At 39.6% G+C, this 24,845-nt stretch overlaps 6 protein-coding genes across 12 annotated transcripts; 4 read left to right on the top strand and 2 right to left on the bottom strand.

Annotated features, from left to right (window-relative positions):
- Positions 1-2,223: 2,223 nt before the first annotated feature.
- Positions 2,224-3,140, top strand: LOC140759684 (pathogenesis-related protein 1A-like). The gene is made up of 2 exons (XM_073096315.1): positions 2,224-2,653; positions 2,771-3,140. The coding sequence occupies exons 1-2, from the start codon at positions 2,276-2,278 to the stop codon at positions 2,888-2,890; spliced, it is 498 nt and encodes a 165-aa protein (XP_072952416.1). The 5' UTR covers positions 2,224-2,275; the 3' UTR covers positions 2,891-3,140.
- Positions 3,141-6,308: 3,168 nt separating this feature from the next.
- LOC140759554 (pathogenesis-related protein 1-like) lies at positions 6,309-7,031 on the bottom strand. The gene has a single exon (XM_073096142.1). It carries the CDS (start codon positions 6,986-6,988, stop codon positions 6,473-6,475), a length of 516 nt encoding a protein of 171 aa, XP_072952243.1. The 5' UTR covers positions 6,989-7,031; the 3' UTR covers positions 6,309-6,472.
- Positions 7,032-8,332: 1,301 nt separating this feature from the next.
- LOC140759555 (pathogenesis-related protein PRB1-3-like) lies at positions 8,333-9,070 on the bottom strand. The gene has a single exon (XM_073096143.1). It carries the CDS (start codon positions 9,034-9,036, stop codon positions 8,545-8,547), a length of 492 nt encoding a protein of 163 aa, XP_072952244.1. The 5' UTR covers positions 9,037-9,070; the 3' UTR covers positions 8,333-8,544.
- Positions 9,071-10,059: 989 nt separating this feature from the next.
- Positions 10,060-13,881, top strand: LOC140759806 (DUF21 domain-containing protein At2g14520-like). Of its 7 annotated transcripts, XR_012104264.1 has the most exons (12): positions 10,060-10,326; positions 10,419-10,495; positions 10,587-10,670; positions 10,768-10,881; positions 10,990-11,076; positions 11,198-11,337; positions 11,436-11,523; positions 12,449-12,522; positions 12,654-12,769; positions 12,938-13,188; positions 13,274-13,373; positions 13,743-13,881. XR_012104264.1 is itself a non-coding variant. In XM_073096483.1 (11 exons), exons 1-11 carry the CDS (start codon positions 10,149-10,151, stop codon positions 13,313-13,315), a joined length of 1,248 nt encoding a protein of 415 aa, XP_072952584.1. In that variant the 5' UTR covers positions 10,060-10,148; the 3' UTR covers positions 13,316-13,736. The 7 variants fall into 7 exon arrangements, 4 of the variants coding, with proteins under 4 accessions (XP_072952584.1, XP_072952580.1, XP_072952581.1 ...); XM_073096483.1 differs by lacking the exon at positions 13,743-13,881 and having other exon boundaries at positions 12,654-12,739; positions 12,911-13,188; positions 13,274-13,736; XM_073096479.1 differs by lacking the exon at positions 13,743-13,881 and having other exon boundaries at positions 13,274-13,736.
- Positions 13,882-14,061: 180 nt separating this feature from the next.
- On the top strand, positions 14,062-16,777 carry LOC140759804 (uncharacterized). Its single transcript, XM_073096478.1, has 10 exons — positions 14,062-14,224; positions 14,382-14,443; positions 14,533-14,594; positions 14,689-15,426; positions 15,647-15,722; positions 15,811-15,906; positions 15,986-16,087; positions 16,158-16,274; positions 16,349-16,410; positions 16,493-16,777. Exons 1-10 carry the CDS (start codon positions 14,071-14,073, stop codon positions 16,614-16,616), a joined length of 1,593 nt encoding a protein of 530 aa, XP_072952579.1. The 5' UTR covers positions 14,062-14,070; the 3' UTR covers positions 16,617-16,777.
- A 2,231-nt stretch (positions 16,778-19,008) lies between these two features.
- On the top strand, positions 19,009-23,116 carry LOC140759309 (probable xyloglucan glycosyltransferase 9). The gene is made up of 5 exons (XM_073095834.1): positions 19,009-20,146; positions 20,246-20,554; positions 20,646-20,936; positions 21,025-21,138; positions 21,509-23,116. The coding sequence occupies exons 1-5, from the start codon at positions 19,385-19,387 to the stop codon at positions 22,127-22,129; spliced, it is 2,097 nt and encodes a 698-aa protein (XP_072951935.1). The 5' UTR covers positions 19,009-19,384; the 3' UTR covers positions 22,130-23,116.
- The last annotated feature ends 1,729 nt before the right edge of the window (positions 23,117-24,845 follow it).

Here is a 24,845-nt window from a genome sequence, read left to right as displayed (position 1 = left end):
CATTTTTCTACAGTACCAAATCAAGCTCACAGTTCTTCATTCGCGTTCATTATAATCTTTATTATATATTATTTTTTCTCAGCTTAATTTTTTGAAGACAGGACCATAATATATATATATATATATATATATATATATATATATATATATATATATATATTATATATATATATATATATATATATTGTTGTTGCACAGAAGGTGATACTAAAGTGGATTTATCAGTTCTGCATAACCCGAAACACATTAATTAAAAGAATATAAGAAATAAATCGTCTTCTTTCAAAACCTAGGAGTGACATTGTGTTCTGCCAAAACGGTTTTCCTAAGTTATGTTTGAAGAGGTCTAAGCTTTACGTTGATATACTTAGTCGAATATATCCTAATATCTATCCTTGACTGTACTATCTACTATAGGTCAATTCGAAATAATTGAAGGCAGTACATAATAAACTAGTTTGAAATATAGTAGAAGATGATATGCGTATACATTATTGCAAGTCAAATGTGAGGATTCAAATCATCTCACACGATGACACAAGCAGTAAAACAATGACCATCTTTGTATAGAATATATCAGAGTAAATTTCTTTCTCGTCTCATCATAGGAGATAAAAAATTGGCCTAGTATAGACAAAGCTAACATAACTAATTTTTACATAATATATTAAAAATGGTAATTAAACTCAGTCTCTAGATATAATTCCTTCTCATCTTGCTTCAATTATAACAACAATGAAATATTATATGATATTTTTCGGTACTACATCGATCACTTTGAGTTCTTATATTAATTGACAAGTTGGTCTTAAACGATCCCGTTAATTATGCGTCGAACTAAAAGTAAACGGACTCTGATTTGATATCTCAACTAATTTATTGACATTTATCTTGATTAGCTTGCTTTAACAGGATCGAAAAAAATTATTGGTTATATATATGTATATATTCGTCAACACTTAGTCACTCTTGAAAGATCGCTAGAAATATATATTTTGGAATAAAACATTATTTCTTTATTCTTCAAATTTATATATTTTTATTTTTATTTTGAGAAAATTAAAATTTATGTGATTTGGACTTTGAGTTATGCGGAACTATAAAATCCGATTGATTTATCACCTTCTCCAAAACAAAATAAATAGTGATCAAGCTTTAATAGACCAAGCCAAAATCTTCACGAGACCTAATTGTATTTTTAGGCCATTCAATCCAGACAAATTATCTTAGTCCATTCAATTTTTTGAGGATTAAAACTACAGCCTTGTCATTATCCTTTTCAGTGATTCTTTTGGAAAAATAATAATGTCGTTCCAGAATTCGTTTGAACGAGCTGGATGTGCCAACAAATTGTTAAAGATAAAAAATTTAAAAAAAATAAATAAAAAAGATACCTTCATTTCCCAAGTTTTTTTTTTAAATTAATTTAGTAGGAGTTAATTAATGCATATGTTAGGCAGTTTAAAAGGTTACAAGTTAGAGAAATCCGAGGCAAAGGCTCGGGCTCTGATATCAATAGCAGCCAGCCAGTTAGTTGAACCAATGCCAGTTGACTGTGTGAAAGACAGTTAGTTGAACCAAAACCAAATAATTTATTGATATTTATCTTCATTAGCTAGGCTTAGCAGGATCTCAAAGTATTATTAGTTATATATGGCCCCCTCTATAAAGTCTCTCTTTTATATACATATGCTTTTTCATATGATAGATTAAATTATTATTCTTTTGAAAAAAAAAAGTATAATTTCGATGAGGTGTACTAGGCTTTGATGCACATGGATTTTAAAGTACTTCCCGTCAAAAGTATTGAGCTACGATAGAGAGAGAGAGAGAGAGATGTAATAAATTAACAATTAAGATACGAAGTAGGATTTGCTTATCACTATTTCTTGCTACGTACAATGGCGGTTTAAGCTTGAAGTTAAAATAGTTAGTAGCAAACCAAATAAAGCTATTAGTTTCAGATCGAGCCATGCAGAAGCCGCCATCAAGTTGCAAGTTGCCTTTCGCGCGATTTTCCACGAAACGTGCTTGCATATATGCTTCAAAGAATACCATGACCACTTCAAAGAAACAATGGAAGATAATATCAAATTACGTACGTCTGCAAATGAGCTAAGCATTCTCTTGCGTCTGCTACAAGCACATTTTTCATTTATTAATTTTTATTTAAACCATATACACGACCTTGCACCTATAAATACCCCAAACTCTCCTCTATCTCTTTCCATCAGGGATTAGCTTCTAATTAAAGGGATAGATAAACAAAATAGAGATGGCTTTACCTTCCTCTTCCTTCTTAGCTTCCGTTGTAATCTTCCTCGCCTTGTTCTCCACCACTACCTTAGCCCAAAACTCCCCACAAGACTTCCTCGACCCTCACAACTCGGCTAGGGCTGACGTTGGCGTCGCCCCAATGTCGTGGAACGACACGGTAGCTGCGTTCGCGCAAGACTACGCCAACCAAAGAGCCGGCGATTGTGCGCTACAGCACTCCGGTACCAGCCTCTACGGCGAGAATATCTTCGTGGGGTCAGCCGGGGCTAGCTGGACGGCGGCCAACGCCGTGGATTTGTGGGTGAAAGAGAAGCAGTACTATGACTACAATAGCAACAGTTGTGTGGAGGGCCAGATGTGCGGCCATTACACTCAGGTTAATTAATTGTTAACTCATCGAGATTACTCTTACACCTCTAATTACTCTAAAAGCTATTTTAACCTTAAGCTTACAGATCTAAAAGCTATTTTAACTTTTAATATTTTATCACAGGTGGTGTGGGCTAACTCGCTATACCTAGGGTGTGCTGCGGTTACGTGCGACAATGGTGGAACCTTCATAACATGCAACTATTCCCCACCTGGCAACTATGTGGGAGAACGCCCATATTAGGGCTGGGGGAGGTTACGTTACGTACTTTGCAATTTGATGAATGCAATATATACCTACGATTTGGATCGAGCATGTGTTGAAGTGTGTCAAATAAGCTCCAATGCGAATACCATGCCTATTAATTATCTGCATGAATAAATTCACGAAGACAAATGTTTACGTGGCTTCTATTTATTAAATAAAGTGATATTTATCTTGTATCGCAATGTTATATATATTTATATATGTTGCTCATGAGTTCGTTGTTTCAGACTTTTGAGTTTTTTAGACTATACGGTTTCTTACGTTCACCAAAGTTTGGTGAGAGAAATATTTCTGTCTCAACTAATTTATTGACATTTATCTTGATTAGCTTGGCTTATCCTTTCAATATCGACTAATATTGCTAACTACTTATTTTCAAAGTCACACGCTTCCATAAAAGTAGAATTAATCTAGATTATTTAACAAGACTAGAGGAGACTATAATTAAGTTCCACGACGGTTTGATTGTTAAAAAGGATGCAATACTACATGTGACATTGAAAGTAAATGGCGATCTCTCTTTCTCCATCGATGTATTCTAATCTTGTGTTCTTTTTCCGTTACAAATACTGGGCTACGAAGAATATAGAGAGAGATACGACTACCTATTTGTTCATCTCTTCATCTGTATTCACAATCCCTAGCGAAAGATAATTTAACGACAATTATATCTTCATCTATATGCATACAATCCAATAACTACAAAGTTATCTCTTCATATCTATCAACTCAACTCCTCAAGGTAATTCACAAACCCCATGGGAGGAGCTACGAAATAGTAATTGTGCATTTGATGCATTTATTATATCTTCCGGAATTATGTGATGAGCTTTTGACTAATAAATTCTTTAATAGCGTATCAAAGGCTCTTACAACGGGTTCTATATTAGTTAGTAAGGGGTATCGAAGTATCTGAAAAATCGGATATTATTAAGGCCGTATCCAATGCGTCTTCGAGGAAGCTGCAAGTAAGAGTCAAGCAATAAGATTGATGCCTTAATTTTCCATGACCGCGCTTACTAATACCTAGTTTTCCTCTAGCTATGGGCGTACCTAGTAAGCTGTAACTTCTCTTCTAGAACTTTTGTTGATCAAAGAGGACATGAGGCCACTATAGTTCATTAATTAGGTTTTTAATTGTCATTACCTAGAGTCTTTGTTCAAGTAAAATTCGTCTCCCTTATGTAGCTTATCACCATCAAATTCGACGGCATGGAGAATATGAAAAATGAAGCCTCGATCGGAAACGTCTCTTTAATTCGGCCTCGTTTATTTTCCATGGAATTGTCGCCGAGTTTGTCGTTGTTCAAGACTTTCTCTTAAATTTCTACATGTCTATGACACGACTCATAAACGGATAGAGCACGGAATGGTAGTTACATGCAGGCCATAGAAATTAAACTGCAACAGATTATCCCTTCATTTCCACGAAAGTAGTTATTATACCATGACCACTTCAAAGAAAGAATTTACTAGAGATAAGATCAAATTACGTCCACACAGGAGGAAAGCATGCATCCTTACTTGTGGATATATGCCCAAAACTCCCCCACAAGACTTCCTTGACCCTCAAAACGCTGCTCTGGCCGACGTTGGCAGAATTTCTTTTCTTCTTTACGCTCGCTCAAGAGAATCCTGCAACGATCATTTCATTCTTCGAGAAGAGCCACCCAAAGACTAATGAACAACAAACGGTAAATTTTAGGCCCAAAAGAGTGGCTGGGGAGCTCAGGAATATTGGCACAGAGGCATATATCAACCACTATAAAGGAACAAAATTCGATACATACATGATCTATGACACGTGCAAGGATATTGAAACTTAAACAACAAACAGTTTTTGCGGGAGAGAAAAAGATCAACTCGAATCATTTGTGAAAGAAGAGTAGTGATAACACAGCCTTAACTCACTTATTTACGAATTATGTAAATCAAGTTTATCAACGTATGTAGAAACCAAAGGAGCTTATTACATTAGCAAACCACAACGTACACACCTGCTCCATGCATGCATGCATGCAAAGTGAGCAACAACGTGCATGACTCTAATAAGGGCGTTCTCCGTTAACGTTGCCAGGTGGGTCATAGTTGCAAGTAACTCTAGCGCATTTAAGCTGCACTGAATTGGCCCAAACCACCTGAGTGTAATGCCCACAGCTCTTATCTGGTGGTGCCGAGCACGAGTTAGACTCGTACTCGTAGTACTGCTTCTCCGATACCCATAAGTTCATGGCGTCAGCCGCCGTCCAGCTGTCGCCCCCCTCCCATGAAGATGTTCTCGCCGTAGGGCCCGCCGGAGTGGACGAGCTGGCAATCGTCCGCCCTTTGGCAGGCGTAGTTTTGGGCGTAGGTCGCCACCGTGTCGCTCCACGATATCTGACCGACGTTGACGTTGCCCCGAGCGGAGTTATGCAGGTCGAGGAAGTCTTGACGGGGTGTTCGGATCTAAGGTAATGGTGGAGAACAAGGAGAAGAAGATTACAAACAAAGATAGGAAGAAGGAAGAGGAAGGTAGAGGCATGTCTGTCTATTAATTTTCGTTTGGAACTCTGGTAGAAATCATGGGAGTTATTTATAGGTGAGTTATAGAAAATTAAATGGGGGCCAACTAAGCCCATTTGTAGACGTAATTCGTGTTCGACGTGAGCTTAACGTCCCAACAAATGGGGGCTTCTTTGTGGACAATGTCTTTCGAACAACAATTGTCGGATTATGTTATATAACGTCATTTATTAATTCGTTGAATTGGACACTATGAGTTCGTTATATATATATATATATATATACATTACATTGAGAGAGTAAACCCATCCAACCCTGATGACGGGTCATAGCTAATTTTTCTTTTAATCTTACAAAATTGTAAATTTTATACCTTTAGTTTGATATTTTTTTTTGTTGACTACTGACTGGAATTTCTACTGTTTGACTCGAGCATTGACTACTATTGACTGCACCATTAGATGGGCTGGGCTGCAAATGGAGTCCATATCAGAGCTTGGCCCAAATGTTGTAGGAAATTATGTGACCCAAATATTTGCAAACAATTTAGGTACAGTGATCAGTGATGCAATGCCTGTGGGCCATTTTGCTAGCTGACGAGGTCTGGCGTGGCCTTTCATCAATATTGCGTCACGCAAAGTTAATTCCTGATAATAATTAAAGAAAAGATAGGGTTCTTTTGTAAATAGCCACCTAAGTACACTTTAATTTGAAAAAAAAAAAACAACCTTACGTTTTCAAATTTACAACTCGATCCGCCGGTCTTTGAATATGGTCAGCACGTACGAGATAATTCAGTCATAATCTTTTCCTTTTTTTTCTCATTCGTTTTGGATAATTAATTGGAAAATATAGATGGTTATTTGCAGTGAAACCCCTGGAAAAGATAAAATTGCAAACAACAACAGCATAACCAAATTTATTTATGAAACTAAAACACCACGCTGGGCCATACAGACAGACGTCTTCCCCGTAGGTTCCACCAGCTAGATCTTCTCGATGGCCTTATTTAGAGAGAGAAAGAGCTAGTGTAAACATTATATATAGCCTATGTAGCTATATAATTGACCAAGTATCTTCATCAAAAGGACGTCCCCCATTGATGTTACCAGGAGGATCATAGTTGCAAGTAATAAAGATTCCACCATTGTTACACACCACTCTCGCACATCCAATCCTTACCGAGGTACGCCACACCACCTGAGTGTAATGCCCGCAGACCTTTCCGGCGGCGCACGTGTTGGCGGCGTAGTTGTAATCCTTCTTCTCCGACACCCACAAGTTGACGGCGTCCGTCGCCGACCAGGCTTTACCGGAGCCCATGAATATGTTCTCGCCGTAACGCCCACCGGAGTGGATTAACCTGCAATCTCCTCTCCTCTGGTTGGCGTAATTCTGCGCGAACGCCGCCACGGTGGCATCCCAAGTCACCGGGCCGACGCGGTCGACGGCGCGGGCAGAGTTGTGGGCCCTTACGAAGTCTTCCGGAGTGTTTTGGGCTAGGGTGGTTTGAACCATGGCTACTGCCATGGCACAAATTAAAGCAAAGGCTAGGGTTGATGAGTACCCCATTGTTGAAGTCGAACACTATTGGATGGATGAAGTTTTCCTTTAGAAGGAAGGGGGTATATATAGTTGATGAATGTTGAAGAAGTCTAAGCTTAGCCTGGATAAACTAGTACTCGAATATACATACTATTCTCGAGTATAGTATATATCTACAGGAAGTCAATTTTAAAAAACTGGGATATAATAGTAAATGATACGCAGATATATTATTACAAGTTCCATGTGACGATTTACCCAGATGATCATAAAACTAATCCTATAATTAATGCAATATGAAACTTATTAGGACTCCTAATAGATCTCTTTATGAACCTAGCATAAACCAGGCAAACGTGAAATAATTCTCACATAATTTAAGATGCTTAGTTATCTCAGTATAAATGTACACACAATTCTATCTTACCTTGCTTCAATAATACAGTAGTGCACAAATTCTTGATATGATCGATCTATTAGCACAACAATCTCGTCGTACGTTCTTATCTTAATTAAAATTCTTAATTGACCAGTTCTCCTGAATGGTGACAAGAACTTGTACCAAAATAATTAGAAAAACCGCAACAATCACGTTTCTGTATAGTAAATTGGTCTTATAATCCTTTTAAATATGCCGAATCAAACGGACTCTGATTTGATATCTCGAGTAATCTATGATGTTTATCTTATCTTGACTTAGCAGGATCTGAAAGATATTAAATCATAAGTAACAGTATAATAGTATAATCCACCATAATATGCTATGTCTTAATTGTTAAGTCTTTCGCTTAACAACTTGCTTTTGGTCCCCTCTAATCCTCTGATCTAGTTTCTCTTTTCTATACCCTTTGCTTCCCTATGATCATAGTTAATTTGGAAACTAAAGAAAAAAAACTATACTATCTATCCTTCTTTTATTATTTTAATTTTATTTTAGCAAGTTGTTCGCCTATCTATCGGAAGTCAAAATTCGTGCCAACAAATAACTGGAGAATAAAAAAAAAAGTCGATACGTGGACGAGTAGCTATTGGTGCAAGAAATCTAGGTCTTGTATTAGCCATCCAAGAGACCACAGCATATAGTACTCTAGTCTGAACTTTTCCACATATATAGTTAATAACCGACCTAGCATTAATTTATTGCTTATAATTTTTTGGGCTAATCGCTTGTAAATGAATGAAACAATCTTAGTTATTTTAATCTAATTTGTAATATAGGTTTGGTATTGCATGTGATACGTATGTAAGTTTTTAGATAGTTACAGGTGTAGATTGCGTAATGATATCGAGAAGGTTCACTTGGTAAAATTTTCTGAATGTTATCTAGTTTGAATTTGAATGGTTTGTTCATCATGCAGTTATAAGAACGGGTTCCAAACATGAAACAGCAAAATTAAAATTATAGATAGATGCAGGAACTTTCTACTGCCAGGCTACAGATCATCCACTCCAAGATAGCAGAAACAATAACAGCATAACTTATTCGCCTTATTCGCTATAACACGTAATGGCCTAAGTGAAATACTTATTCGAGAGAGGTATAAGTATATATTACCATACCAATCTTCTAGCTATAGGCCTTGTTAGTAAGGGCGTTGCCCTACTATATTACCTCGAGGATAATAGTCACAGATAATAAAGATGCCACCGTTGTTGCAAACAACCCTAGCACATCCAATATTAGTGGATGCACGCCACACCACCTGAGTATAATGCCCACAAACTTTTCCGGCCGCGCAAGTATTGGAGTTATAGTCGTAGTACTGCTTCTCCGCCACCCATGCATTGACGGCATCCGCCGCGGTGAAGGCGGCGCCAAAACCTTCGAAGAGGTTCTCGCCGTAAGGGCCCCCGGAGTGCACCAAGTTGCAATCACCAATCCTTTGCTTGGCATAGTTCTGCGCGTATGCCGCCACGGTTGTGTTCCACGTCACCTGGCCGACACCGACGGCGGCGCGCGCGGTGTTGTGGGCTTTGACAAAGTCTTGTGGAGAGTTTTGGGCTAGAGTTTTGTGTACCATGGCTAGAGCCATGATACTAATCAAAGTGACGACTAGGTTTGATGAGCATGCCATAGTAGAACACTAGATAGATGGTGGATGATGTGCACCTTGTGAATGGAGTGGGTTTATATAGCTGATGAATGTGGAAAAATTGCAAACTTTGCGTGGAAAAATGGTTGCTTGGAATGATCAAAACCACAAACTCGTTTCTGGAGTACTGGGAAATATCCATGCGGAAAAGCCTAGAGAAGCTGAGTCTCATGTGGATTCATAGATAGGGGATTTTGTCTAGATACGTACCGTGTCGCTGTTACTTTTCTTCTAGATCTTGTTGATCAAAGAGGACTAATAAACACTTTCAGGAAAGTCCAACATTGGTTAATTATTAGGTTTTTAATTTTTCATCACTTAGAGTCTCAGTTCAATTAAAATTCATCTCCCCTACACGTCTAATCAGCACCACCATCTTCAAATTCCATGGCGTGGAGATATATGACAATGAAGGCATCCAAACCATCTCTTTCCCTCGTTCGTTATTCCATGGACGCATGCATCTTCAGGGAGGACTTATCACAGACTTTGGCGTCGAAGACTAGCTAGCTCTTTCAATTTCTTCGAGTCTAGGATACGATTTTATTTAACCGACGGAGCACAGAATAGTATATATACAGGAGAGAAACTATAAAGGAAATTCATCGTAATACCAGTATACCTATACCACCCAATCTATTTGGGGGGCTATAATCCTGCCTGGTTTAGTCCTAACTTAATCGAGATGGGGAGTCTATTCTTTGGCATCCTTTGATTGGGCCGGGCCTAGTTCTCTCTACATATGGGCTGGGCCTTACAAATATAACTTCTCAAGCCCGACCCGACTCGACCCGACCCGGTAAGCACTTTATCCGTTTCGAATTCCCCCAGACTCGGTCCAAGATAAAAACCAATCAAGCGGACTACGTCCAGACGAGTACGAGTGGGCCCAACCAAATCGCCACCCGTCGCTTCCCCCGTTACGATAGCCGGCACTAGCGCCATCTTAGTTAACCAGCCGCAAAAACGAAGGCACGAGAACAAAGAGAAGACGTCGAAGGAGAAGCAAATTAGTACGAGTTTATAAAGTGATCAATCGAGATTAGTAGTGGTAGTGGTAGTGGTAGTGGTAGTGGTAGTGGTAGTGGTAGTGGATGGCGGTGGAGTACGACTGCTGCGGAGTGGAGTTCTTCGAACACGTGGCGATCATCGTGGTGCTGGTCCTCTTCGCTGGTCTCATGTCGGGTCTAACCTTGGGTCTCATGTCGCTCAGCCTCGTCGATCTCGAGGTCCTCGCCAAGTCCGGCACCCCGCAGGATCGCAAGCACGCCGGTGACCGATCGATCCACCACCTCCTTCTTCTTCTCCATCTTTGGTAGATTCCACCAATGTAATTGTTTTTGTTTTCTTTTCTTTTTTTGTAGCTAAAATATTGCCTGTTGTGAGGAAGCAACATCTGCTCCTATGTACTCTTCTCATCTGCAATTCCGCTGCCATGGAGGTAACCTTTCTTTTAAACTCATGACAGAAACTCTGGATGTTCTTGAATTAATGTATTTGGATTTGATTTCTTTTCTTTTCTCCTGATCCAGGCTTTGCCTATCTTTCTCGATAGTTTGGTTACAGCATGGGGTGCGATTTTGATCTCGGTCACATTGATACTTCTATTCGGTGAGGTGAGCCTTTCAAGGTCACAAACATTCTTAATGGTTGCAGAATAATCAATAACATCCTAAAGATGCAAAATTTTCTTTTTTCTCTGTGTATAAACAGATCATTCCACAGTCTGTTTGTTCTCGTCATGGATTAGCAATTGGAGCAACGGTTGCTCCGGTAGTTCGTGTACTTGTCTGGATATGCTTTCCTGTGGCGTATCCAATCAGCAAGGTTCCTCCTATCCTTTTTCTAATGGGGCGCAGTTGTGAAGAGTTGAGTTTTCTCAGCAACAACTATGCATTGCAATGATCTCTGAATTCAAATCTTTAATTCTTTCAGTTATTGGATTATATGCTAGGGGATGGTCATGTAGCTCTCTTCCGCCGCGCAGAGCTGAAAACACTAGTTAAGTTGCATGGAAATGAGGTGACTTTAGGTTATCTAGGCTCATGGATTCTATTCGCTCTCTCTCTCTCTCTAGCATTCTATTGGAATCAAGAAGCTAATAATGTATTTGTGAATTCAATGCTTTCGATTCTGCGAGCAGGCTGGAAAAGGAGGGGAGTTAACCCATGACGAAACAACCATCATCGCTGGAGCACTTGAGCTCACTGAGAAGACAGCTAGGAATTCCATGACCCCTTTGTGTCAAACCTTTGCCATTGATGTCAACAGAAATCTTGATAGGCCAGTTATTCATTTGTTTCTTATTTAGAATCAAGGGAAGCATGATGGCCTTGTTAACTGAATGTTAGCATCATTGTCATTTATCTAATTTTGTGCAGGATTTTAATGAGAGAGATTTTGGACAAGGGTCATAGTCGAGTGCCAGTTTTTTATGAGAAAAAGACAAACATAATTGGAGTAATACTGGTAACACATGCATTAACACTCTGTTGGAATTGAAATTGTATGCACTTGTTGTTGTTTGCAGTAATGTTGCATCATTGTTTAGGTTATGACTGTTGTGATTTGATTTTGAACATTTAGTGTCAACTTCACTTATTTACTTGCCATAACAACTTAGTCACAGTGACCCCAGGAATCTTCTTTATGTAGGATGGAGTTGAGACTATACAAAACTAAACATGAATTTCACTAGCGGACTGATATGCAATAGAGTCGCTGAAAATTGTTAGACAAAAGAAGCTTACTTAAGCAAGTATTGGAATGATGATGATCAACAAAATAGATGAAATTATCATCCTTGCATCACTCATTATGCTTGAATATATATTGCCACTGTTGCCAAGTTTCTTTATCTATTGAAACAGTAAAACTTCTGAAAATTAGCAGCAACAATATAACAGTGCAGTGCCGTGATTTTTTTTTTGTATCCTAGAAGTATTCTAACATTTCAGTAAAATTTTGATAAGATGTGCATGTGTAGTCCCATAAATTTGCACATAAAGTGTTCAAATGCATTCATAACCTGATATATCCATAGTTGTTGGTATGCAAATGGATAGCTGTTTGTTCTAATATACTATTCATTTACTCATTGAATTCCAGGGGATCATTTCCCCAGATATTTTCAGCTCTGTGTTTTTCCAGTGATTGCTCCTAGGAACAGGGCCACAATATTACAGGAATATTTTATGATAAGGACACATTAATTTTAAGATGCTTAGACTGAGAATGCCGACTAAGATTGCTGATTTATTGAGCTATAATGTGTATTTTGTTCACAAGGATGAACTAATCTTTGATGCTGTTCTCTTTTAGTTCTACCATGCTTTTTAGTAGATGTAAATCTGTGTATACTCATATGTTCTGGAATGTCTTCACTAAATTATAGGTGAAGAATTTATTATCCATACACCCTGATGATGAGGTTCCGGTTAAGAATGTCACAATTCGCAAGATCCCACGGTATGGTTTTTAGTTGAAAGCGATCATACTTGGATTAGGTTGGTTTTGGTGGACATATACTTCATGATTTAGAAGATATATATATATATCTTTAACTGATTCATCTATATACTATATCTGTTGATTCGAAGGGTTACAGAAGACATGCCTCTATATGACATCTTAAATGAGTTTCAGAAGGGTCATAGCCACATGGCGATCGTCGTTAAGAAAAACAATCTGACTGAAAATAACAGCCTGGATGGTGGTAAGATACATATAACCTTTTATAGAGCTTACTTATATCTTTCCACGTGTTAATTTTGAGCTGGCTACTGTGGAACATTCAGGCTTTCTTTTGCTTGATCATTATGTTCCTAATAGTTTTCCTGGTTTTGCTCTGGAATACTATATCGGGACCGAAAAAAAATACAAGATTTGAGTCTAGACATTGATGTCGATCAGAAGCCTGTTGACAAAATGGTGAAAATTACCAAACCGCTGCACAGGTGGAAGAGCTATCCCAACTCTCAGATTTCTAGTAGAGGCAATAGAGTTAGAAGATGGTCAAGGGATTCTGCAGCAAATGTTCTGCATATAAATGACACAGACCTACAACCATTCAATGAGTACGAAGAAGCAATCGGGATAATAACAATGGAGGATGTCATTGAAGAGCTATTGCAGGTATTCTAATGAATCTTTACTTTATTATGACTGGTAGCAAATAAAAGAAAGAAAATTATTCATCTGCTATTTCTTATTCATGCAGGAAGAGATCTTTGATGAGACGGATGTTCACGAGGATCAATAGCATTCCTTTCTTCTGTTTTTTGGGGGAAATTGTGTGCTCTAAATGCCTCTTACTATGTGTAAGGCAGTATGAGCATGACAGTAAAGCTGATTTTTTTATTTCCTTTTCTTTTGGGCGAGAATTTATGTCCAGTGGTGGCAATGACTAGGAGTTTCATTTTCCAGAGTTAGTTTTATGATAACTTTTAGCTTCAGACATGTATATATATATATAAAAGCCCCACTGGGATAAGAGGTCAAAATGCCGGGTGCAACCAAAATCCATGTGTGGAATTCTAGCTCAAACTTAAAAATCACACAATTTTAAAGTTAATATGCGTTTATTTTTATTTTTTTTCTTCCATGGTTTCATTATTTACTAATCGATTAGATTTAGCTCTTTAAATTTATTATTTATCTTTTCTTTTTCATGCTCTTGGATTCTTTAGGGCTTTCACTGACTAGCTCTTTTGCCAAACGGTCGAATCAGTTAAATTCATCAGATGTGACCACATACGAATCTATTTTATGAACCGCTCCGCAGAAATCTTTTATGCGGACAGATGCACCTCCTTTTCCTCATCACTGCCCTATTTATTTAAATTTCTTGTCCAAAAAGCCGCTCCAACGGCTAGTTTCGGACCAGTGGAATACATTCAAGCCTCTTTAGATTTGAAACTGAAGGCAAATCTGGAAGAGGAGAAACCCCATAAGGAAATTACCCATTGAATAAGTTCCAAAGATCCCTTCTTTCTCTGGTTTCTTGTTTGCTTTGGAATGGAGGATCTAAGGCTAGACTTGATGAGGAAATCGGCAGTAATCGAAGAAGATGATGAGATTTACGAGGATATCGAGGCTCCGAAGTTCGTCGATTTCACCGTCCCTGATCGGTCTCGTCCAGACGATAGCTCTTGGTTCTGCGTTCGTATCGGTAAGTACTCCTCTCGCTTGGTTCTCTGAACGATTTGAACTGGGTTTTTACCTTGTGACCAATGAATTCTTTCTCTTTTCCTCTTGAAAGATTCAATTCTGATGCTAGGACACTTGAATTGTATATGAGATTTGTGACACTGAATTTTTCTGTTTAGGGTGCGACCAAAATCATGAGCAAGTCGACCCTGATGCTTTGCATAAACATTTCGTGCTTCGGGTTAGTTTGCAGTTCTAGCTATATCTTTTATTCTCTATCCTTTCCAATCATTTTGCATCTCATTTAGACCAAACCCACGAATTCAATAGGTGATGGCAGCAAGAAGCCCCAACGTTCGACTTCATAAATCTCTATATCGACAAGATGGAAGGTACCATCTACTAACCTGATTGCCTTTTTTATCTGAAAAAAAAATGTGATATGATCTAGAAAAAAAATGTAAAAAGGAATCGCATCTCTTTCAGATCAAGTGTAAAATGCCCTCATTCTGCACCTGCAAAGCCACCCAAGTGTAGAATTATGAGAGTGAGCACTGTCACTTCCATTCCCGAGAAGATGGCGAATGCCAAGATCAAGAATCACCCAATTTCCAGCTTGAGATCCACACCAGCCCAACCAAAGACAAGAGCTCAAGCCTCAACTGCAGAGAAGGCCTTAACGACGCCACGGAACAGAAAATCCCTAGCCAAGCAGGAGCCTTTTCTTAGTGTAAAGTATCAAAAGAGACCAATTGCAGCACCTAGAAATGGAACTGTCGTTAAGGCATTATTTGCCAACATGCCAAAGGAAGCAACTGAGAGCACTCCTCCTCCTCCTCCTAAGAGCCAAATCCCAGTGTCTGATGTCTGCACCAAGATGAAGAAGCTCAACTTAGCTAGCAAGAAGAAGATTGTACCTAGCCGATACCTATCTAGTACAAAGGGCTCCAATAGAGGTGAAGAATCGACAACGAATTTGAAGAAGACAAATTTGAGTTCTTTACGGAAATGTATTCACCCGGGGGTAGAAGAAAGGAAGAACAAAACAAAGATTCCCCCTTCTTCTAATACAACAGAATGTGCAAGCTCCAATGACTTGACAACACAAAACTTCAAAGAAGATTTAGAAAGTAAACATTTACTTCTGCGAGATCCCAAAAATGTGGAGCACGTTAATGAATTTGATGACGATAAGGAAAATGTTTCGGTTAGCGATAAAACCAGGTAAATGAGAGCATTATGACTTCATTGGTTTCCACTTTTTAGTCTTTGGTTGAAGATGAGACTAACCATACCAGGTTGATATAATCTGCAACCAATGAATAGGGTATGATAAATAGTTTCATTACTGCACTCGCAGCTTTGATATATCTACATTTTGATGATTTTCTCTTCATATCCCCGATAAAATTATACTTACTCTTGTACTGTGAAATGATGCCAGAGATGTGATTCCAAACACAGCGCATTATAAAAGTGAAAACTTGCAGTCCAGGACGAGTGAGAATGTTCCTCAAAAGGTTTTAAAGTTTATTCTTTCTTTTGTTCTTTCTTGCATATTAGCTTCATTATCATGTTCACTGTTTCTGAAATTTCATCATGGTGTAGGTAATAAAAGCACAACACAAGTCTCATGGCAATTCCGACAACGGGGGGAAGCAGAAGAAAACTACGAATCCAAAGCCTTTTAGATTAAGAACTAATGTGAGTTCCCTTTGAGGTTATATAATCAACTACTACATTTGGCGCTTTAGATGAATTTAACAATATAAGCTGTATTCAGGAAAGAGGGATCCTGAAAGAGGCAAATTCAGAAAGAAGGCGGCTTCAGATTGAACCACAGAAAGAGACTAAGACTGCGTTCGGGCATGGAGATGGAATATGCGTACGTTTACCAATTCACTATTCCCTTTCTTTCTTTCCACAAGTTAATTAAAAATATTCACTTGATGCAGCAAAATAAAAGAACATCTCACGGAAAGAGCAGCAAGCTAATCAAGCAAAGACGCAGTGCAACAGCAAGACAAGTAGAAGAAACCAAATTGGGTTCAAGCAATCTTCAATTGCAGAAGGTAGGTAAATGCCCTTATTTTAGTTCTTCAGTGAAACGGGATTTCGAACATCATTAGTTCAATACAAATTGCAGCTGGAGACTTGCAAGGAGACAGCAAAGGCGGCATCATCAAAAAGAAGTGTAAAGACTGCAAGGTTCTACTTCTCACAGTATATCCCGTGAACTTAATCCTCATATATAGACCTTAAATTGTCACCATTTCTTCCTTTCTTGCAGCTTGACATCAGGAAAGAGTAGACCATGTCCTCACATGGAAAAAGACGAGAGAAGAGAAAAGCACCAACCAAAACTCCTAAAGCCTGAAAGAGAAAAAGACGGCAAGTCTTGTACCAAAATCTAAAAGTGTGACTGACTTCTACTTGCCTTTTACGTTTCAATTGTTTAATTGAATTCATTTGTTGTTGGCTACTTCAAACGTAAGCTACACAGTATAATACAAAGCAAAAGATACTCGGGTTTCAAATGATTTTGGGCCCAATGGGCCAAAACACGTGCGAAGGTCTAGCAGAGCAGCGAACCATCTGGCGTGTCGTCCGATTGCCACGTAAAAACCTGGGCCTACGTGTACCAGCGTAAAGACAAGCGGCACATGGTTTAAGCTTTGTCCTTTGCTTCGATCCGGCTAATTAACCATTTAAACACCCATCCATCGCCATGATTCGGACATACAAACAAAACCTCATGTGCTCAGCCCACATTTTCATGTGGTTACATGCACGAATTATTAGTGTACAAGACCCAAACCGAACTTATTATTATACTTCAAAGAAAAAAATTAAGATCGGGTTAATATGGGCTCGAAAACTTCATCAAAAGTTTCTTTAAAGTATTTATAGAGAAGTTAAATTACGTGCTTCCCTTACCCACCTACCTACCTCCCTATCCCCCCTATTTCAGGTGTCGGTGGCTCTAATTTCTAACCATCATCTCTATTATATGCCGACACAATTTTATGCAACCCACGTTTTTGAATGGCTGGAATTGTGGATTTTTGCTTATCTTTACCCATTTTATCTGCCTATTTGTCGGAATCTCCAAATAAAATTTGAAAATTGGATATTAATTATTTGTATTTATACGAATCAAGTTGGGGCTAAAAATAAAATCGAGCAGTATCTCAATGAGCATTTAGATCGCACTTGCATGTGCCTTGTCGGAGGATGCGCTGCAATGCTGCGAGTCCTTAACCTCATCCGCCCACTTGATTGATGCTCAACTTCTCTCTCTCTCTCTCTCTCTACTTCTTTCGAACATTTTTGTTCAATACTACTAACAAATGAAAATTGAGTTGAATAGTTTGCGTTAGAGGGAGCATCTGCAAGTAATTAGGGCCAGCATAGTGGGGGCCATTTAGTAGCGAAAATTTAAACCCAAACAGGGAGAGGGCCAAAAGACAAAAGGCAGACAGAGACATTGGCACCACAACATCAACTTTATTAGTGCAGTGACTTCATAAACCCAAGCAACCAGCCATTCTTTTTTTATAACTAAATACTCTGAGCACCGACGCCAAATGCTCTCATAACAATGCGTTTCCACTTAATTATTATTTTTATCAAGCTTCCCCTTTCACTTTGATCAAAAAGATAAATTATACGGAATGGGAGGGACTAAAGTATATTTTTTATTAAAAAAAAAGAGAGAGAGTAAAATAGGGGGAGAGTTGACGTGCGCGGCCGCTGATTAAGCCCGGACCGGGGTGCACGACAGGGGCCCCTCGCCGGCCGCCGGCGCCGATCGTGGAGAGATAGAGGGGCGTGTAAACGACGGACACGCGGCGGTTTGCTAAGAGTTGGGTTCACGTTCCAATTGTAATTTAAAAAAGAGAGAGCGAGAGAGATGATATTGTTTACGTGACTGTAGTGTCTCAGCGTTATTATACTATTTTATGTGTATACTTATGTTATATAATAATCTTGTGTTTAGGAATAAAGGATGGCATTAAATGATGGTACGCTCTTATTAACAACAATTGTTGACGCTTCTACTACAACCTACGCCGATATAAATTTTTCCCCCAATTGACAAAAAAAAAAAAAAAACGAGTGCTTATTTGCAAATTGCCATGTGGAAATTTGCTCTCTCTTTTTTTTTTTCAAAATAAAAATATCAATAAAGCAAGACAATAATTACGTGTTACCTGTAACACGACCCGTGCCACTTTGGTATTTTAATTGTAGATAGGAAAAACAAAAAAGAATTTTGGATGACTAATTTGAATGAAAATTATATATGTTATGCTTAACCCTGAGATCCATCTTGGTCTTAATCACCGACAGAGAAAGGTAACCTATCTGCTGTGGATTTAAAATGTGAACAAAGGTTATTAATGACAGGGCGCGAAGGGAAAGGGTGACCATATCATTAATCGAATCAACTTTCAAGTTTATTTTAAAAAAAGTAGTAGGGTGCGATTTGTAAAAAGACGTTAAAAAGGTGGAGGACTAGGACTACGAATTGGCTTAAATGTGGGGTGTTTAATTCGAAATTTCCTTGTTTTAATCCTAATCCACTAATAATTTGCGTACGGTCAAATAAAGGTGGTCCTCCTCTTGCTTGCTATTTTCCATTCAAATTCTGTTGAGGAAAAAAACAAAGAACCGACCAAAATTACTCTTCTCCATTACCGAACTTTTACCTCGAGGAGAGGATGAGGTTAATTCGAAGCTAAAATGGTGAAGACGAAGAAGGAAGGAAACGTCGTTCTCGTATATACAAAAAGGTCCTCCATTTTCTCTCCCCAACCTAGATCACCTCCTCATTGTTTCCCTTCCTTGTTTAATCCCAACAACCGCGTGGTGATAGAAAGATCCCACTTTTGAGATAAACTACTCCATTTCCATTTCCTTCTCCTGCTCCCCCTTCCCTTTCCTCCACGGTAATCATGGGAAGGAAATAGTAGATAAAAGAGACCTTTTTCCCTTTAAAAATCGTTTTTTTTTTTATTTTTTTTGGGACCGATAGACGTGTTGAGCTGTTCTTATTCTTCTTCGAAGCCCTTCTTAAAGCGGCAGCTTGTCTCCAAGCTTCCATCTCGGGGCTGGGCATTTAGTCGAAGTCTTATGCGCTAACCTCTGAGAACAGAGATTGGTACATTTGATACTTGTAATGGCGCCATTCTTCGATTGGTGGGGGAAGGAGACCCACCGGGGAACGCCGGTGATCGTGAAGATGGAGAACCCCAACTGGTCGATTGCCGAGATCTCGTCGCCGGACGACGAGGACTACGTCGCCGAGGCCGGCGCCGGGGACTTCCCGGCGCGCCCGAGGAAGGGCGGAAGGGGGAAGAACGCGAAGCAGGTCACGTGGGTCCTCCTCCTCAAGGCGCACCGCGCCGCCGGTTGCCTTACCAACCTAGCCTCCACCGCCGTCGGACTCGCCTCCGCCGTCCGACGCCGAGTCACCGCCGGTAGGATGGACACCGACGCCGGCGCATCTCCGCCGGGGGAGAGCCCTGTACTCCGGAGCCGGTTCTATTCCTGCATCAAGGTCTTCCTCTGGCTCTCGGTTCTCCTCCTCGGCTTCGAGGTCGCCGCTTACTACAAAGGATGGCATCTCACCGCCCCTGACCTCCAAAACTTCGTGCTTCCTTCCTTTGGCGTCCATAGCCTCTTAGAATCCATCTATTCCGGTTGGGTTCGCTTCCGCGCCGATTACATCGCTCCCCTGCTGCAATTCCTCACCAATGCTTGCGTCGTCCTCTTCCTAATCCAGAGCGCAGACCGCTTAATCCTTTGCCTCGGTTGCTTCTGGATCCATTTGAAGAAGATAAGGCCTGTGGCCAAGGTGGCCAATTTCGCCGACGATCCCGAATCCGGGAAGCATTTCCCCATGGTGCTAGTCCAAATACCTATGTGCAACGAGAAAGAGGTAAGCTGGAATGTGAACTAAAGATTGGATTTTGGGAGTTAGCGTTGCGAGTTTTTGTCTAAATTAGCTGCCTTTGGTGGTGGATTTTGGATTTTTCAGGTGTATCAGCAATCAATCGCCGCAGTTTGTAATCTGGACTGGCCGAAGTCCAACTTCTTGGTTCAGGTTTTGGATGATTCAGATGAACCTGCAACGCGGGCATTGATCAAGGAGGAGGTGGAGAAGTGGCAGCAGAATGGAGCTCAGATTGTGTACCGTCACCGGGTAATCCGAGATGGGTACAAGGCCGGGAATCTCAAATCTGCCATGAATTGTAGCTACGTTAAAGACTATGAATTTGTCGCAATCTTTGATGCTGATTTCCAGCCAACACCGGACTTCTTGAAACGCACCGTGCCGCATTTTAAGGTAGAATTAGAGGGCATCTTGTTGTTGCTTCAACTTCTTTGTTAAGTAGTGAATTTGAGTTCTAACGAGATGCGATTAATGAAATTTGCAGGACAATGAGGAGGTGGGGCTGGTGCAGGCAAGATGGTCATTTGTGAACAAGGATGAGAACTTGTTAACCCGGTTACAGAACATTAATCTTTGCTTCCACTTTGAGGTGGAGCAGCAGGTGAATGGAGTGTTCATTAACTTCTTTGGCTTCAATGGAACTGCGGGTGTGTGGAGAATTAAGGCATTGGAGGATTCAGGGGGATGGATGGAGAGAACTACTGTGGAGGATATGGACATTGCAGTCCGAGCGCATCTCAAAGGATGGAAATTTGTTTTCCTCAATGATGTAGAGGTACTAAAAGACATCTTGGTAAATGGACTAATTTTTTGTTTTAGTGAGTTTTCCTAAATTGATTTGCCATCTTGGAATCTGGTGACAGTGTCAATGCGAATTGCCGGAATCATATGAGGCTTACAGGAAACAACAGCATCGATGGCATTCGGGCCCAATGCAGTTGTTTAGGCTTTGCTTACCAGACATTATACGATCAAAGGTACCATCAATACCACCATCGTTTGAGATGCTAAGTAGTAACATGAGGTGAAAGGCCACTTGCCAATGTTCCTTTATATTCTATTCTGCGTTATTCCAGTAGAAAATCAACCTCTCAGCAGACTGACATCTATTTATCTCATAGCATAGATGTTGTCATCAGTGATAGGGAACTGGCATGTATTAGCTAGATTAACCCAGCTATGCTTATATTCTAGCTATCATAAAATGTGTTCTCCTTTATGAAGTACTTAATCTATGATCAAATACTTAGCCTAGCTTTTTATAGATATCTGTTTCATTCTTATACTTCTTTTTTAAATGTAGTTGATGAATGTTCCTTGTCCTAACGCTCAGCACTTCTATTGCAGATTGCCTTCTGGAAGAAGGCTAACTTGATATTTCTATTCTTCCTCCTCCGGAAGCTGATCTTACCTTTCTACTCCTTCACACTTTTCTGCATCATCCTTCCTATGACAATGTTTGTCCCTGAAGCCGAGCTTCCTGCTTGGGTGGTTTGCTACATTCCCGCCGCAATGTCCCTCCTCAACATTCTACCGGCCCCAAGATCGTTCCCCTTCATCGTACCCTATCTCCTCTTTGAAAACACCATGTCAGTAACCAAGTTCAATGCCATGATCTCAGGCCTATTTCAGCTTGGCAGTGCCTACGAGTGGGTTGTGACAAAGAAATCCGGTCGTTCTTCTGAAGGCGATCTCATCTCCTTGGTGCATAAGGAGCCTAAGCACCAAAGAAGTGGCTCCGTGCCTAACCTTGATACCATGGCAAAGGAGCAAGCCCTTCCCAAGAAGCAGTCCAAGAAAAAACACAACAGGATTTATACGAAAGAACTAGCACTTGCCTTCCTTCTCCTGACTGCTGCAGCTCGAAGCCTGCTATCTGCCCAGGGTATACATTTCTACTTCCTTCTCTTTCAAGGAATCTCATTCTTGGTCGTCGGCCTCGACCTGATAGGGGAACAGATCGAGTGAAGGAACAGAAGAGAACACGAAGTATATGATCAGAAGGACTCTGCAAATATCAAATTAACTGCTTGTTAGGGGAAGGCTGCCTAACTTGGTGCTCCATCCCAGAACATCACCATCCCTCTTCCAGGGTTGTTTTTAGTTAAAGGTCCTCTCTTTAGAGGTGTAGATAGCTCTGCTTTTCAGCCTGCAGAAGCCTAATTCCTTCAGGCCATATTCTTTTGTAAGAAAATTTTGTTCAGATGGGACCATACATACAGTTCCACATAGTTTTACCTTTCTTCAGAAGTCTTAGAATAACCTTGGTCCAGATGCTGCATTGTGAATTACCAAGATTCCAAGGATTTCATATTGACAATGTCATATGTTTCTTATTTGTGCTGATCTCACTTGGAACAGTTGTTGTGATCTTTCAAATGGAACCAAATTTGAACATTCTGTGGGTCGTTGATAGTCATGAGGAGAGGGAAAGAAATTGTCATCAGTGTTGGTTGCAGGGTCTATTTTCCAGTATCATGTACTTGAAATATTCAACAGCTTATTTCAAAAGGATCAGAGCCTTTTCTGATGGAGAACTGATGTGCTTCATTTGGTATCTCTTATATTAGATGTACTAATTCTGCCACAGAAAGCTACAAAAAAAATAAGCCAGAGATGCTGTAAGCCTGTAACAACATCATAGAGGGAGCTTTCTACTTCTTTTTTCCAAAAAATAGTAGGGTCTCCTTAGACAAGTCCAAATGGCAGGGGTTGGATGGAATCAAGTTTTGTATATTACCCAAATAATGGTTCTAGACTATTGTTTAAACAAGTATTCCTATCTAATTACAGAATAAGTTTGTCTGTATTGGTCAAGACGATGATATCTCCAGCTGTATGTGTGATGCTTAGAGAAGACTATTGTCTTAATTTGCATCAGATCAGGAGGTTGATTTGTCTTAATCCAGTTTTGGGTGAGAGATTCGGTGGAAAGACAGAGCATTCTTATTAGGACTAAGTGGAGCATTTGCATCTTCCAGCTAATACTAATCACAGAGTTGGGTACAGCATGCATGCATCATCTTTTCTGCATGCTGAGCTAATTACCAATTTGCCCATTGGTTATGATCATTATCATCTTCTCATGTGATGACTATTGGCGTATGGACCATTCCACTTCGATTCCAGCTATCATCACCTCATTCAAACGTACGCGTGTAAGAAATTTGTATAGAATTCTTAATCAAGTTTCTTTTTTAACACACTAAGAGCTACAGATTTTCAGCCCTCTTATATATAAATACAAAATTTTAAAGTGAGTCATGCATAAATTAATCATCTCATCTCATCGAGCTGCTACTACACTGAACTAGACTCTCAAACTAAACGTTCTAATCTTCTATAAGCTATTGCGCGGCCCAATTGGACCAAACCATTGAGCTACTGAAGCTAGCTCCAAACACAAATACACAAGTGGTAGGGTTTTTTTTTTATGTTGTCATCTGACCATGCTTGGGCGGGACCCCATACTACCTACTGCCGTTGGATAATACCAATCATCTGTGGTTTAATTCTTAATAAGTGGACCGTTGGGTTTTTGGCTTCTCTCAAGTACATAGTAATGTTTATGAATATTATATCCCATGGATAGTGGGCTTAAGACAAAAAGTGGGGGCTATCAACATCAATAGCCTGGCCCATTTTAAACTATAGTTGGCAATAATGGTCCATTAACAGCCCAGGTGCTTTAACTAAAGAAAAACTTTATATGTTCATGTTTTACAAATCGCACCCTGCACTTACGTTTACTTACTTAACAGCCAAAAGGAAAAGTTTACTTAACTCAGGATTCGCAAATAAGGAATATGCAAGGTCGTAACTGTAAAGTATATCAGTAAAATATGTAGGGGTTAAATGCAAATTGACCACCTTTGTCGCTACTCGCTAGTAATGGCAAGAAGTAATTCGGATGAAGCCGAATGGCAAAGCCGCAGCTGATTGGGGACCGATGGCTCGCTTCAAATGCATGGAGACAGACAAGATCCAAAGGATGGATTCTCCCAGCTGTCAATGGTCAAACATCGGCCGTCAACGGATGACTGGACCCACGTCGCGCGGCATCTGCTGACGTGGTAGTACTTCCCTACTCCTAAAAGATTCGACGCTAGATCCCCTAAAGGCTGCCGTCCACCTGGGCATCAGTACGCGTCCTGTTTAACGCACCACATAATGTGACTCGTAATTGGGACCCATCACATGTTTGACAAGAGTTTCGTTATATATTTTCTTTCTAACAAAAAAAGATAAGCTTAATTTATCTAGTTATTACTTACATATTTAGAGTAGATTAGATTGCTTCTTTTATTAATATCGCTAACAAAATTGGATAATATCATAATCAAACTCTTCAATCTCTTCCAAATAACTTACTTGTGGTTCTCTGTGTCTTTCTCTCCGTGAGATCTTAAGGAACTGTCCACCAACTGTTTGATAAAAAGGTAAGCTAGGAGAATAATATTTGATAGGGTTAAGAGTCTGGAATTTTAGGTAAGAGAGGTAGTATCACTAATTACTACTATTAATGTATAGAAGAATATTATATGTTCTATGTAAATATTTCTTTTTAAGCTTTCGATTGTAGAATATATTTATTTCTCTCAAAAATATACTAAAACGTATTTTATTGAAAACAAAGAGTATATGAAAAACATTTTTAAATATAAGGGGAGCCAATTACTACTAT

This window comes from Typha angustifolia, chromosome 4 (genome assembly GCF_048772165.1).
Source record: "Typha angustifolia cultivar Huaian chromosome 4, ASM4877216v1, whole genome shotgun sequence".
In the NCBI taxonomy this organism is placed as follows: domain Eukaryota; kingdom Viridiplantae; phylum Streptophyta; class Magnoliopsida; order Poales; family Typhaceae; genus Typha; species Typha angustifolia.
The sequence above is the reverse complement of the archived record's forward strand: the minus strand, read 5'-3'. Positions and strand labels throughout refer to the sequence as shown.

Bases quoted from the DNA above. Each gene is read 5' to 3' on its own strand.
- LOC140759684 (XM_073096315.1), top strand. From the start codon at position 2,276: ATGGCTTTACCTTCCTCTTCCTTCTTAGCTTCCGTTGTAATCTTCCTC. The intron at 2,654-2,770 runs GTTAATTAATTG...ATTTTATCACAG, and splicing joins TGTGCGGCCATTACACTCAG to GTGGTGTGGGCTAACTCGCT.
- LOC140759554 (XM_073096142.1), bottom strand. From the start codon at position 6,988: ATGGGGTACTCATCAACCCTAGCCTTTGCTTTAATTTGTGCCATGGCA.
- LOC140759555 (XM_073096143.1), bottom strand. From the start codon at position 9,036: ATGGCATGCTCATCAAACCTAGTCGTCACTTTGATTAGTATCATGGCT.
- LOC140759806 (XM_073096479.1), top strand. From the start codon at position 10,149: ATGGCGGTGGAGTACGACTGCTGCGGAGTGGAGTTCTTCGAACACGTG. The intron at 10,496-10,586 runs GTAACCTTTCTT...CTCCTGATCCAG, and splicing joins GCAATTCCGCTGCCATGGAG to GCTTTGCCTATCTTTCTCGA. The intron at 11,524-12,448 runs GTAACACATGCA...ACTAAATTATAG, and splicing joins ACATAATTGGAGTAATACTG to GTGAAGAATTTATTATCCAT.
- LOC140759804 (XM_073096478.1), top strand. From the start codon at position 14,071: ATGGAGGATCTAAGGCTAGACTTGATGAGGAAATCGGCAGTAATCGAA. The intron at 14,444-14,532 runs GTTAGTTTGCAG...CGAATTCAATAG, and splicing joins ATAAACATTTCGTGCTTCGG to GTGATGGCAGCAAGAAGCCC. The intron at 15,427-15,646 runs GTAAATGAGAGC...AAATGATGCCAG, and splicing joins TCGGTTAGCGATAAAACCAG to AGATGTGATTCCAAACACAG.
- LOC140759309 (XM_073095834.1), top strand. From the start codon at position 19,385: ATGGCGCCATTCTTCGATTGGTGGGGGAAGGAGACCCACCGGGGAACG. The intron at 20,147-20,245 runs GTAAGCTGGAAT...TGGATTTTTCAG, and splicing joins CTATGTGCAACGAGAAAGAG to GTGTATCAGCAATCAATCGC. The intron at 20,555-20,645 runs GTAGAATTAGAG...TGAAATTTGCAG, and splicing joins GCACCGTGCCGCATTTTAAG to GACAATGAGGAGGTGGGGCT.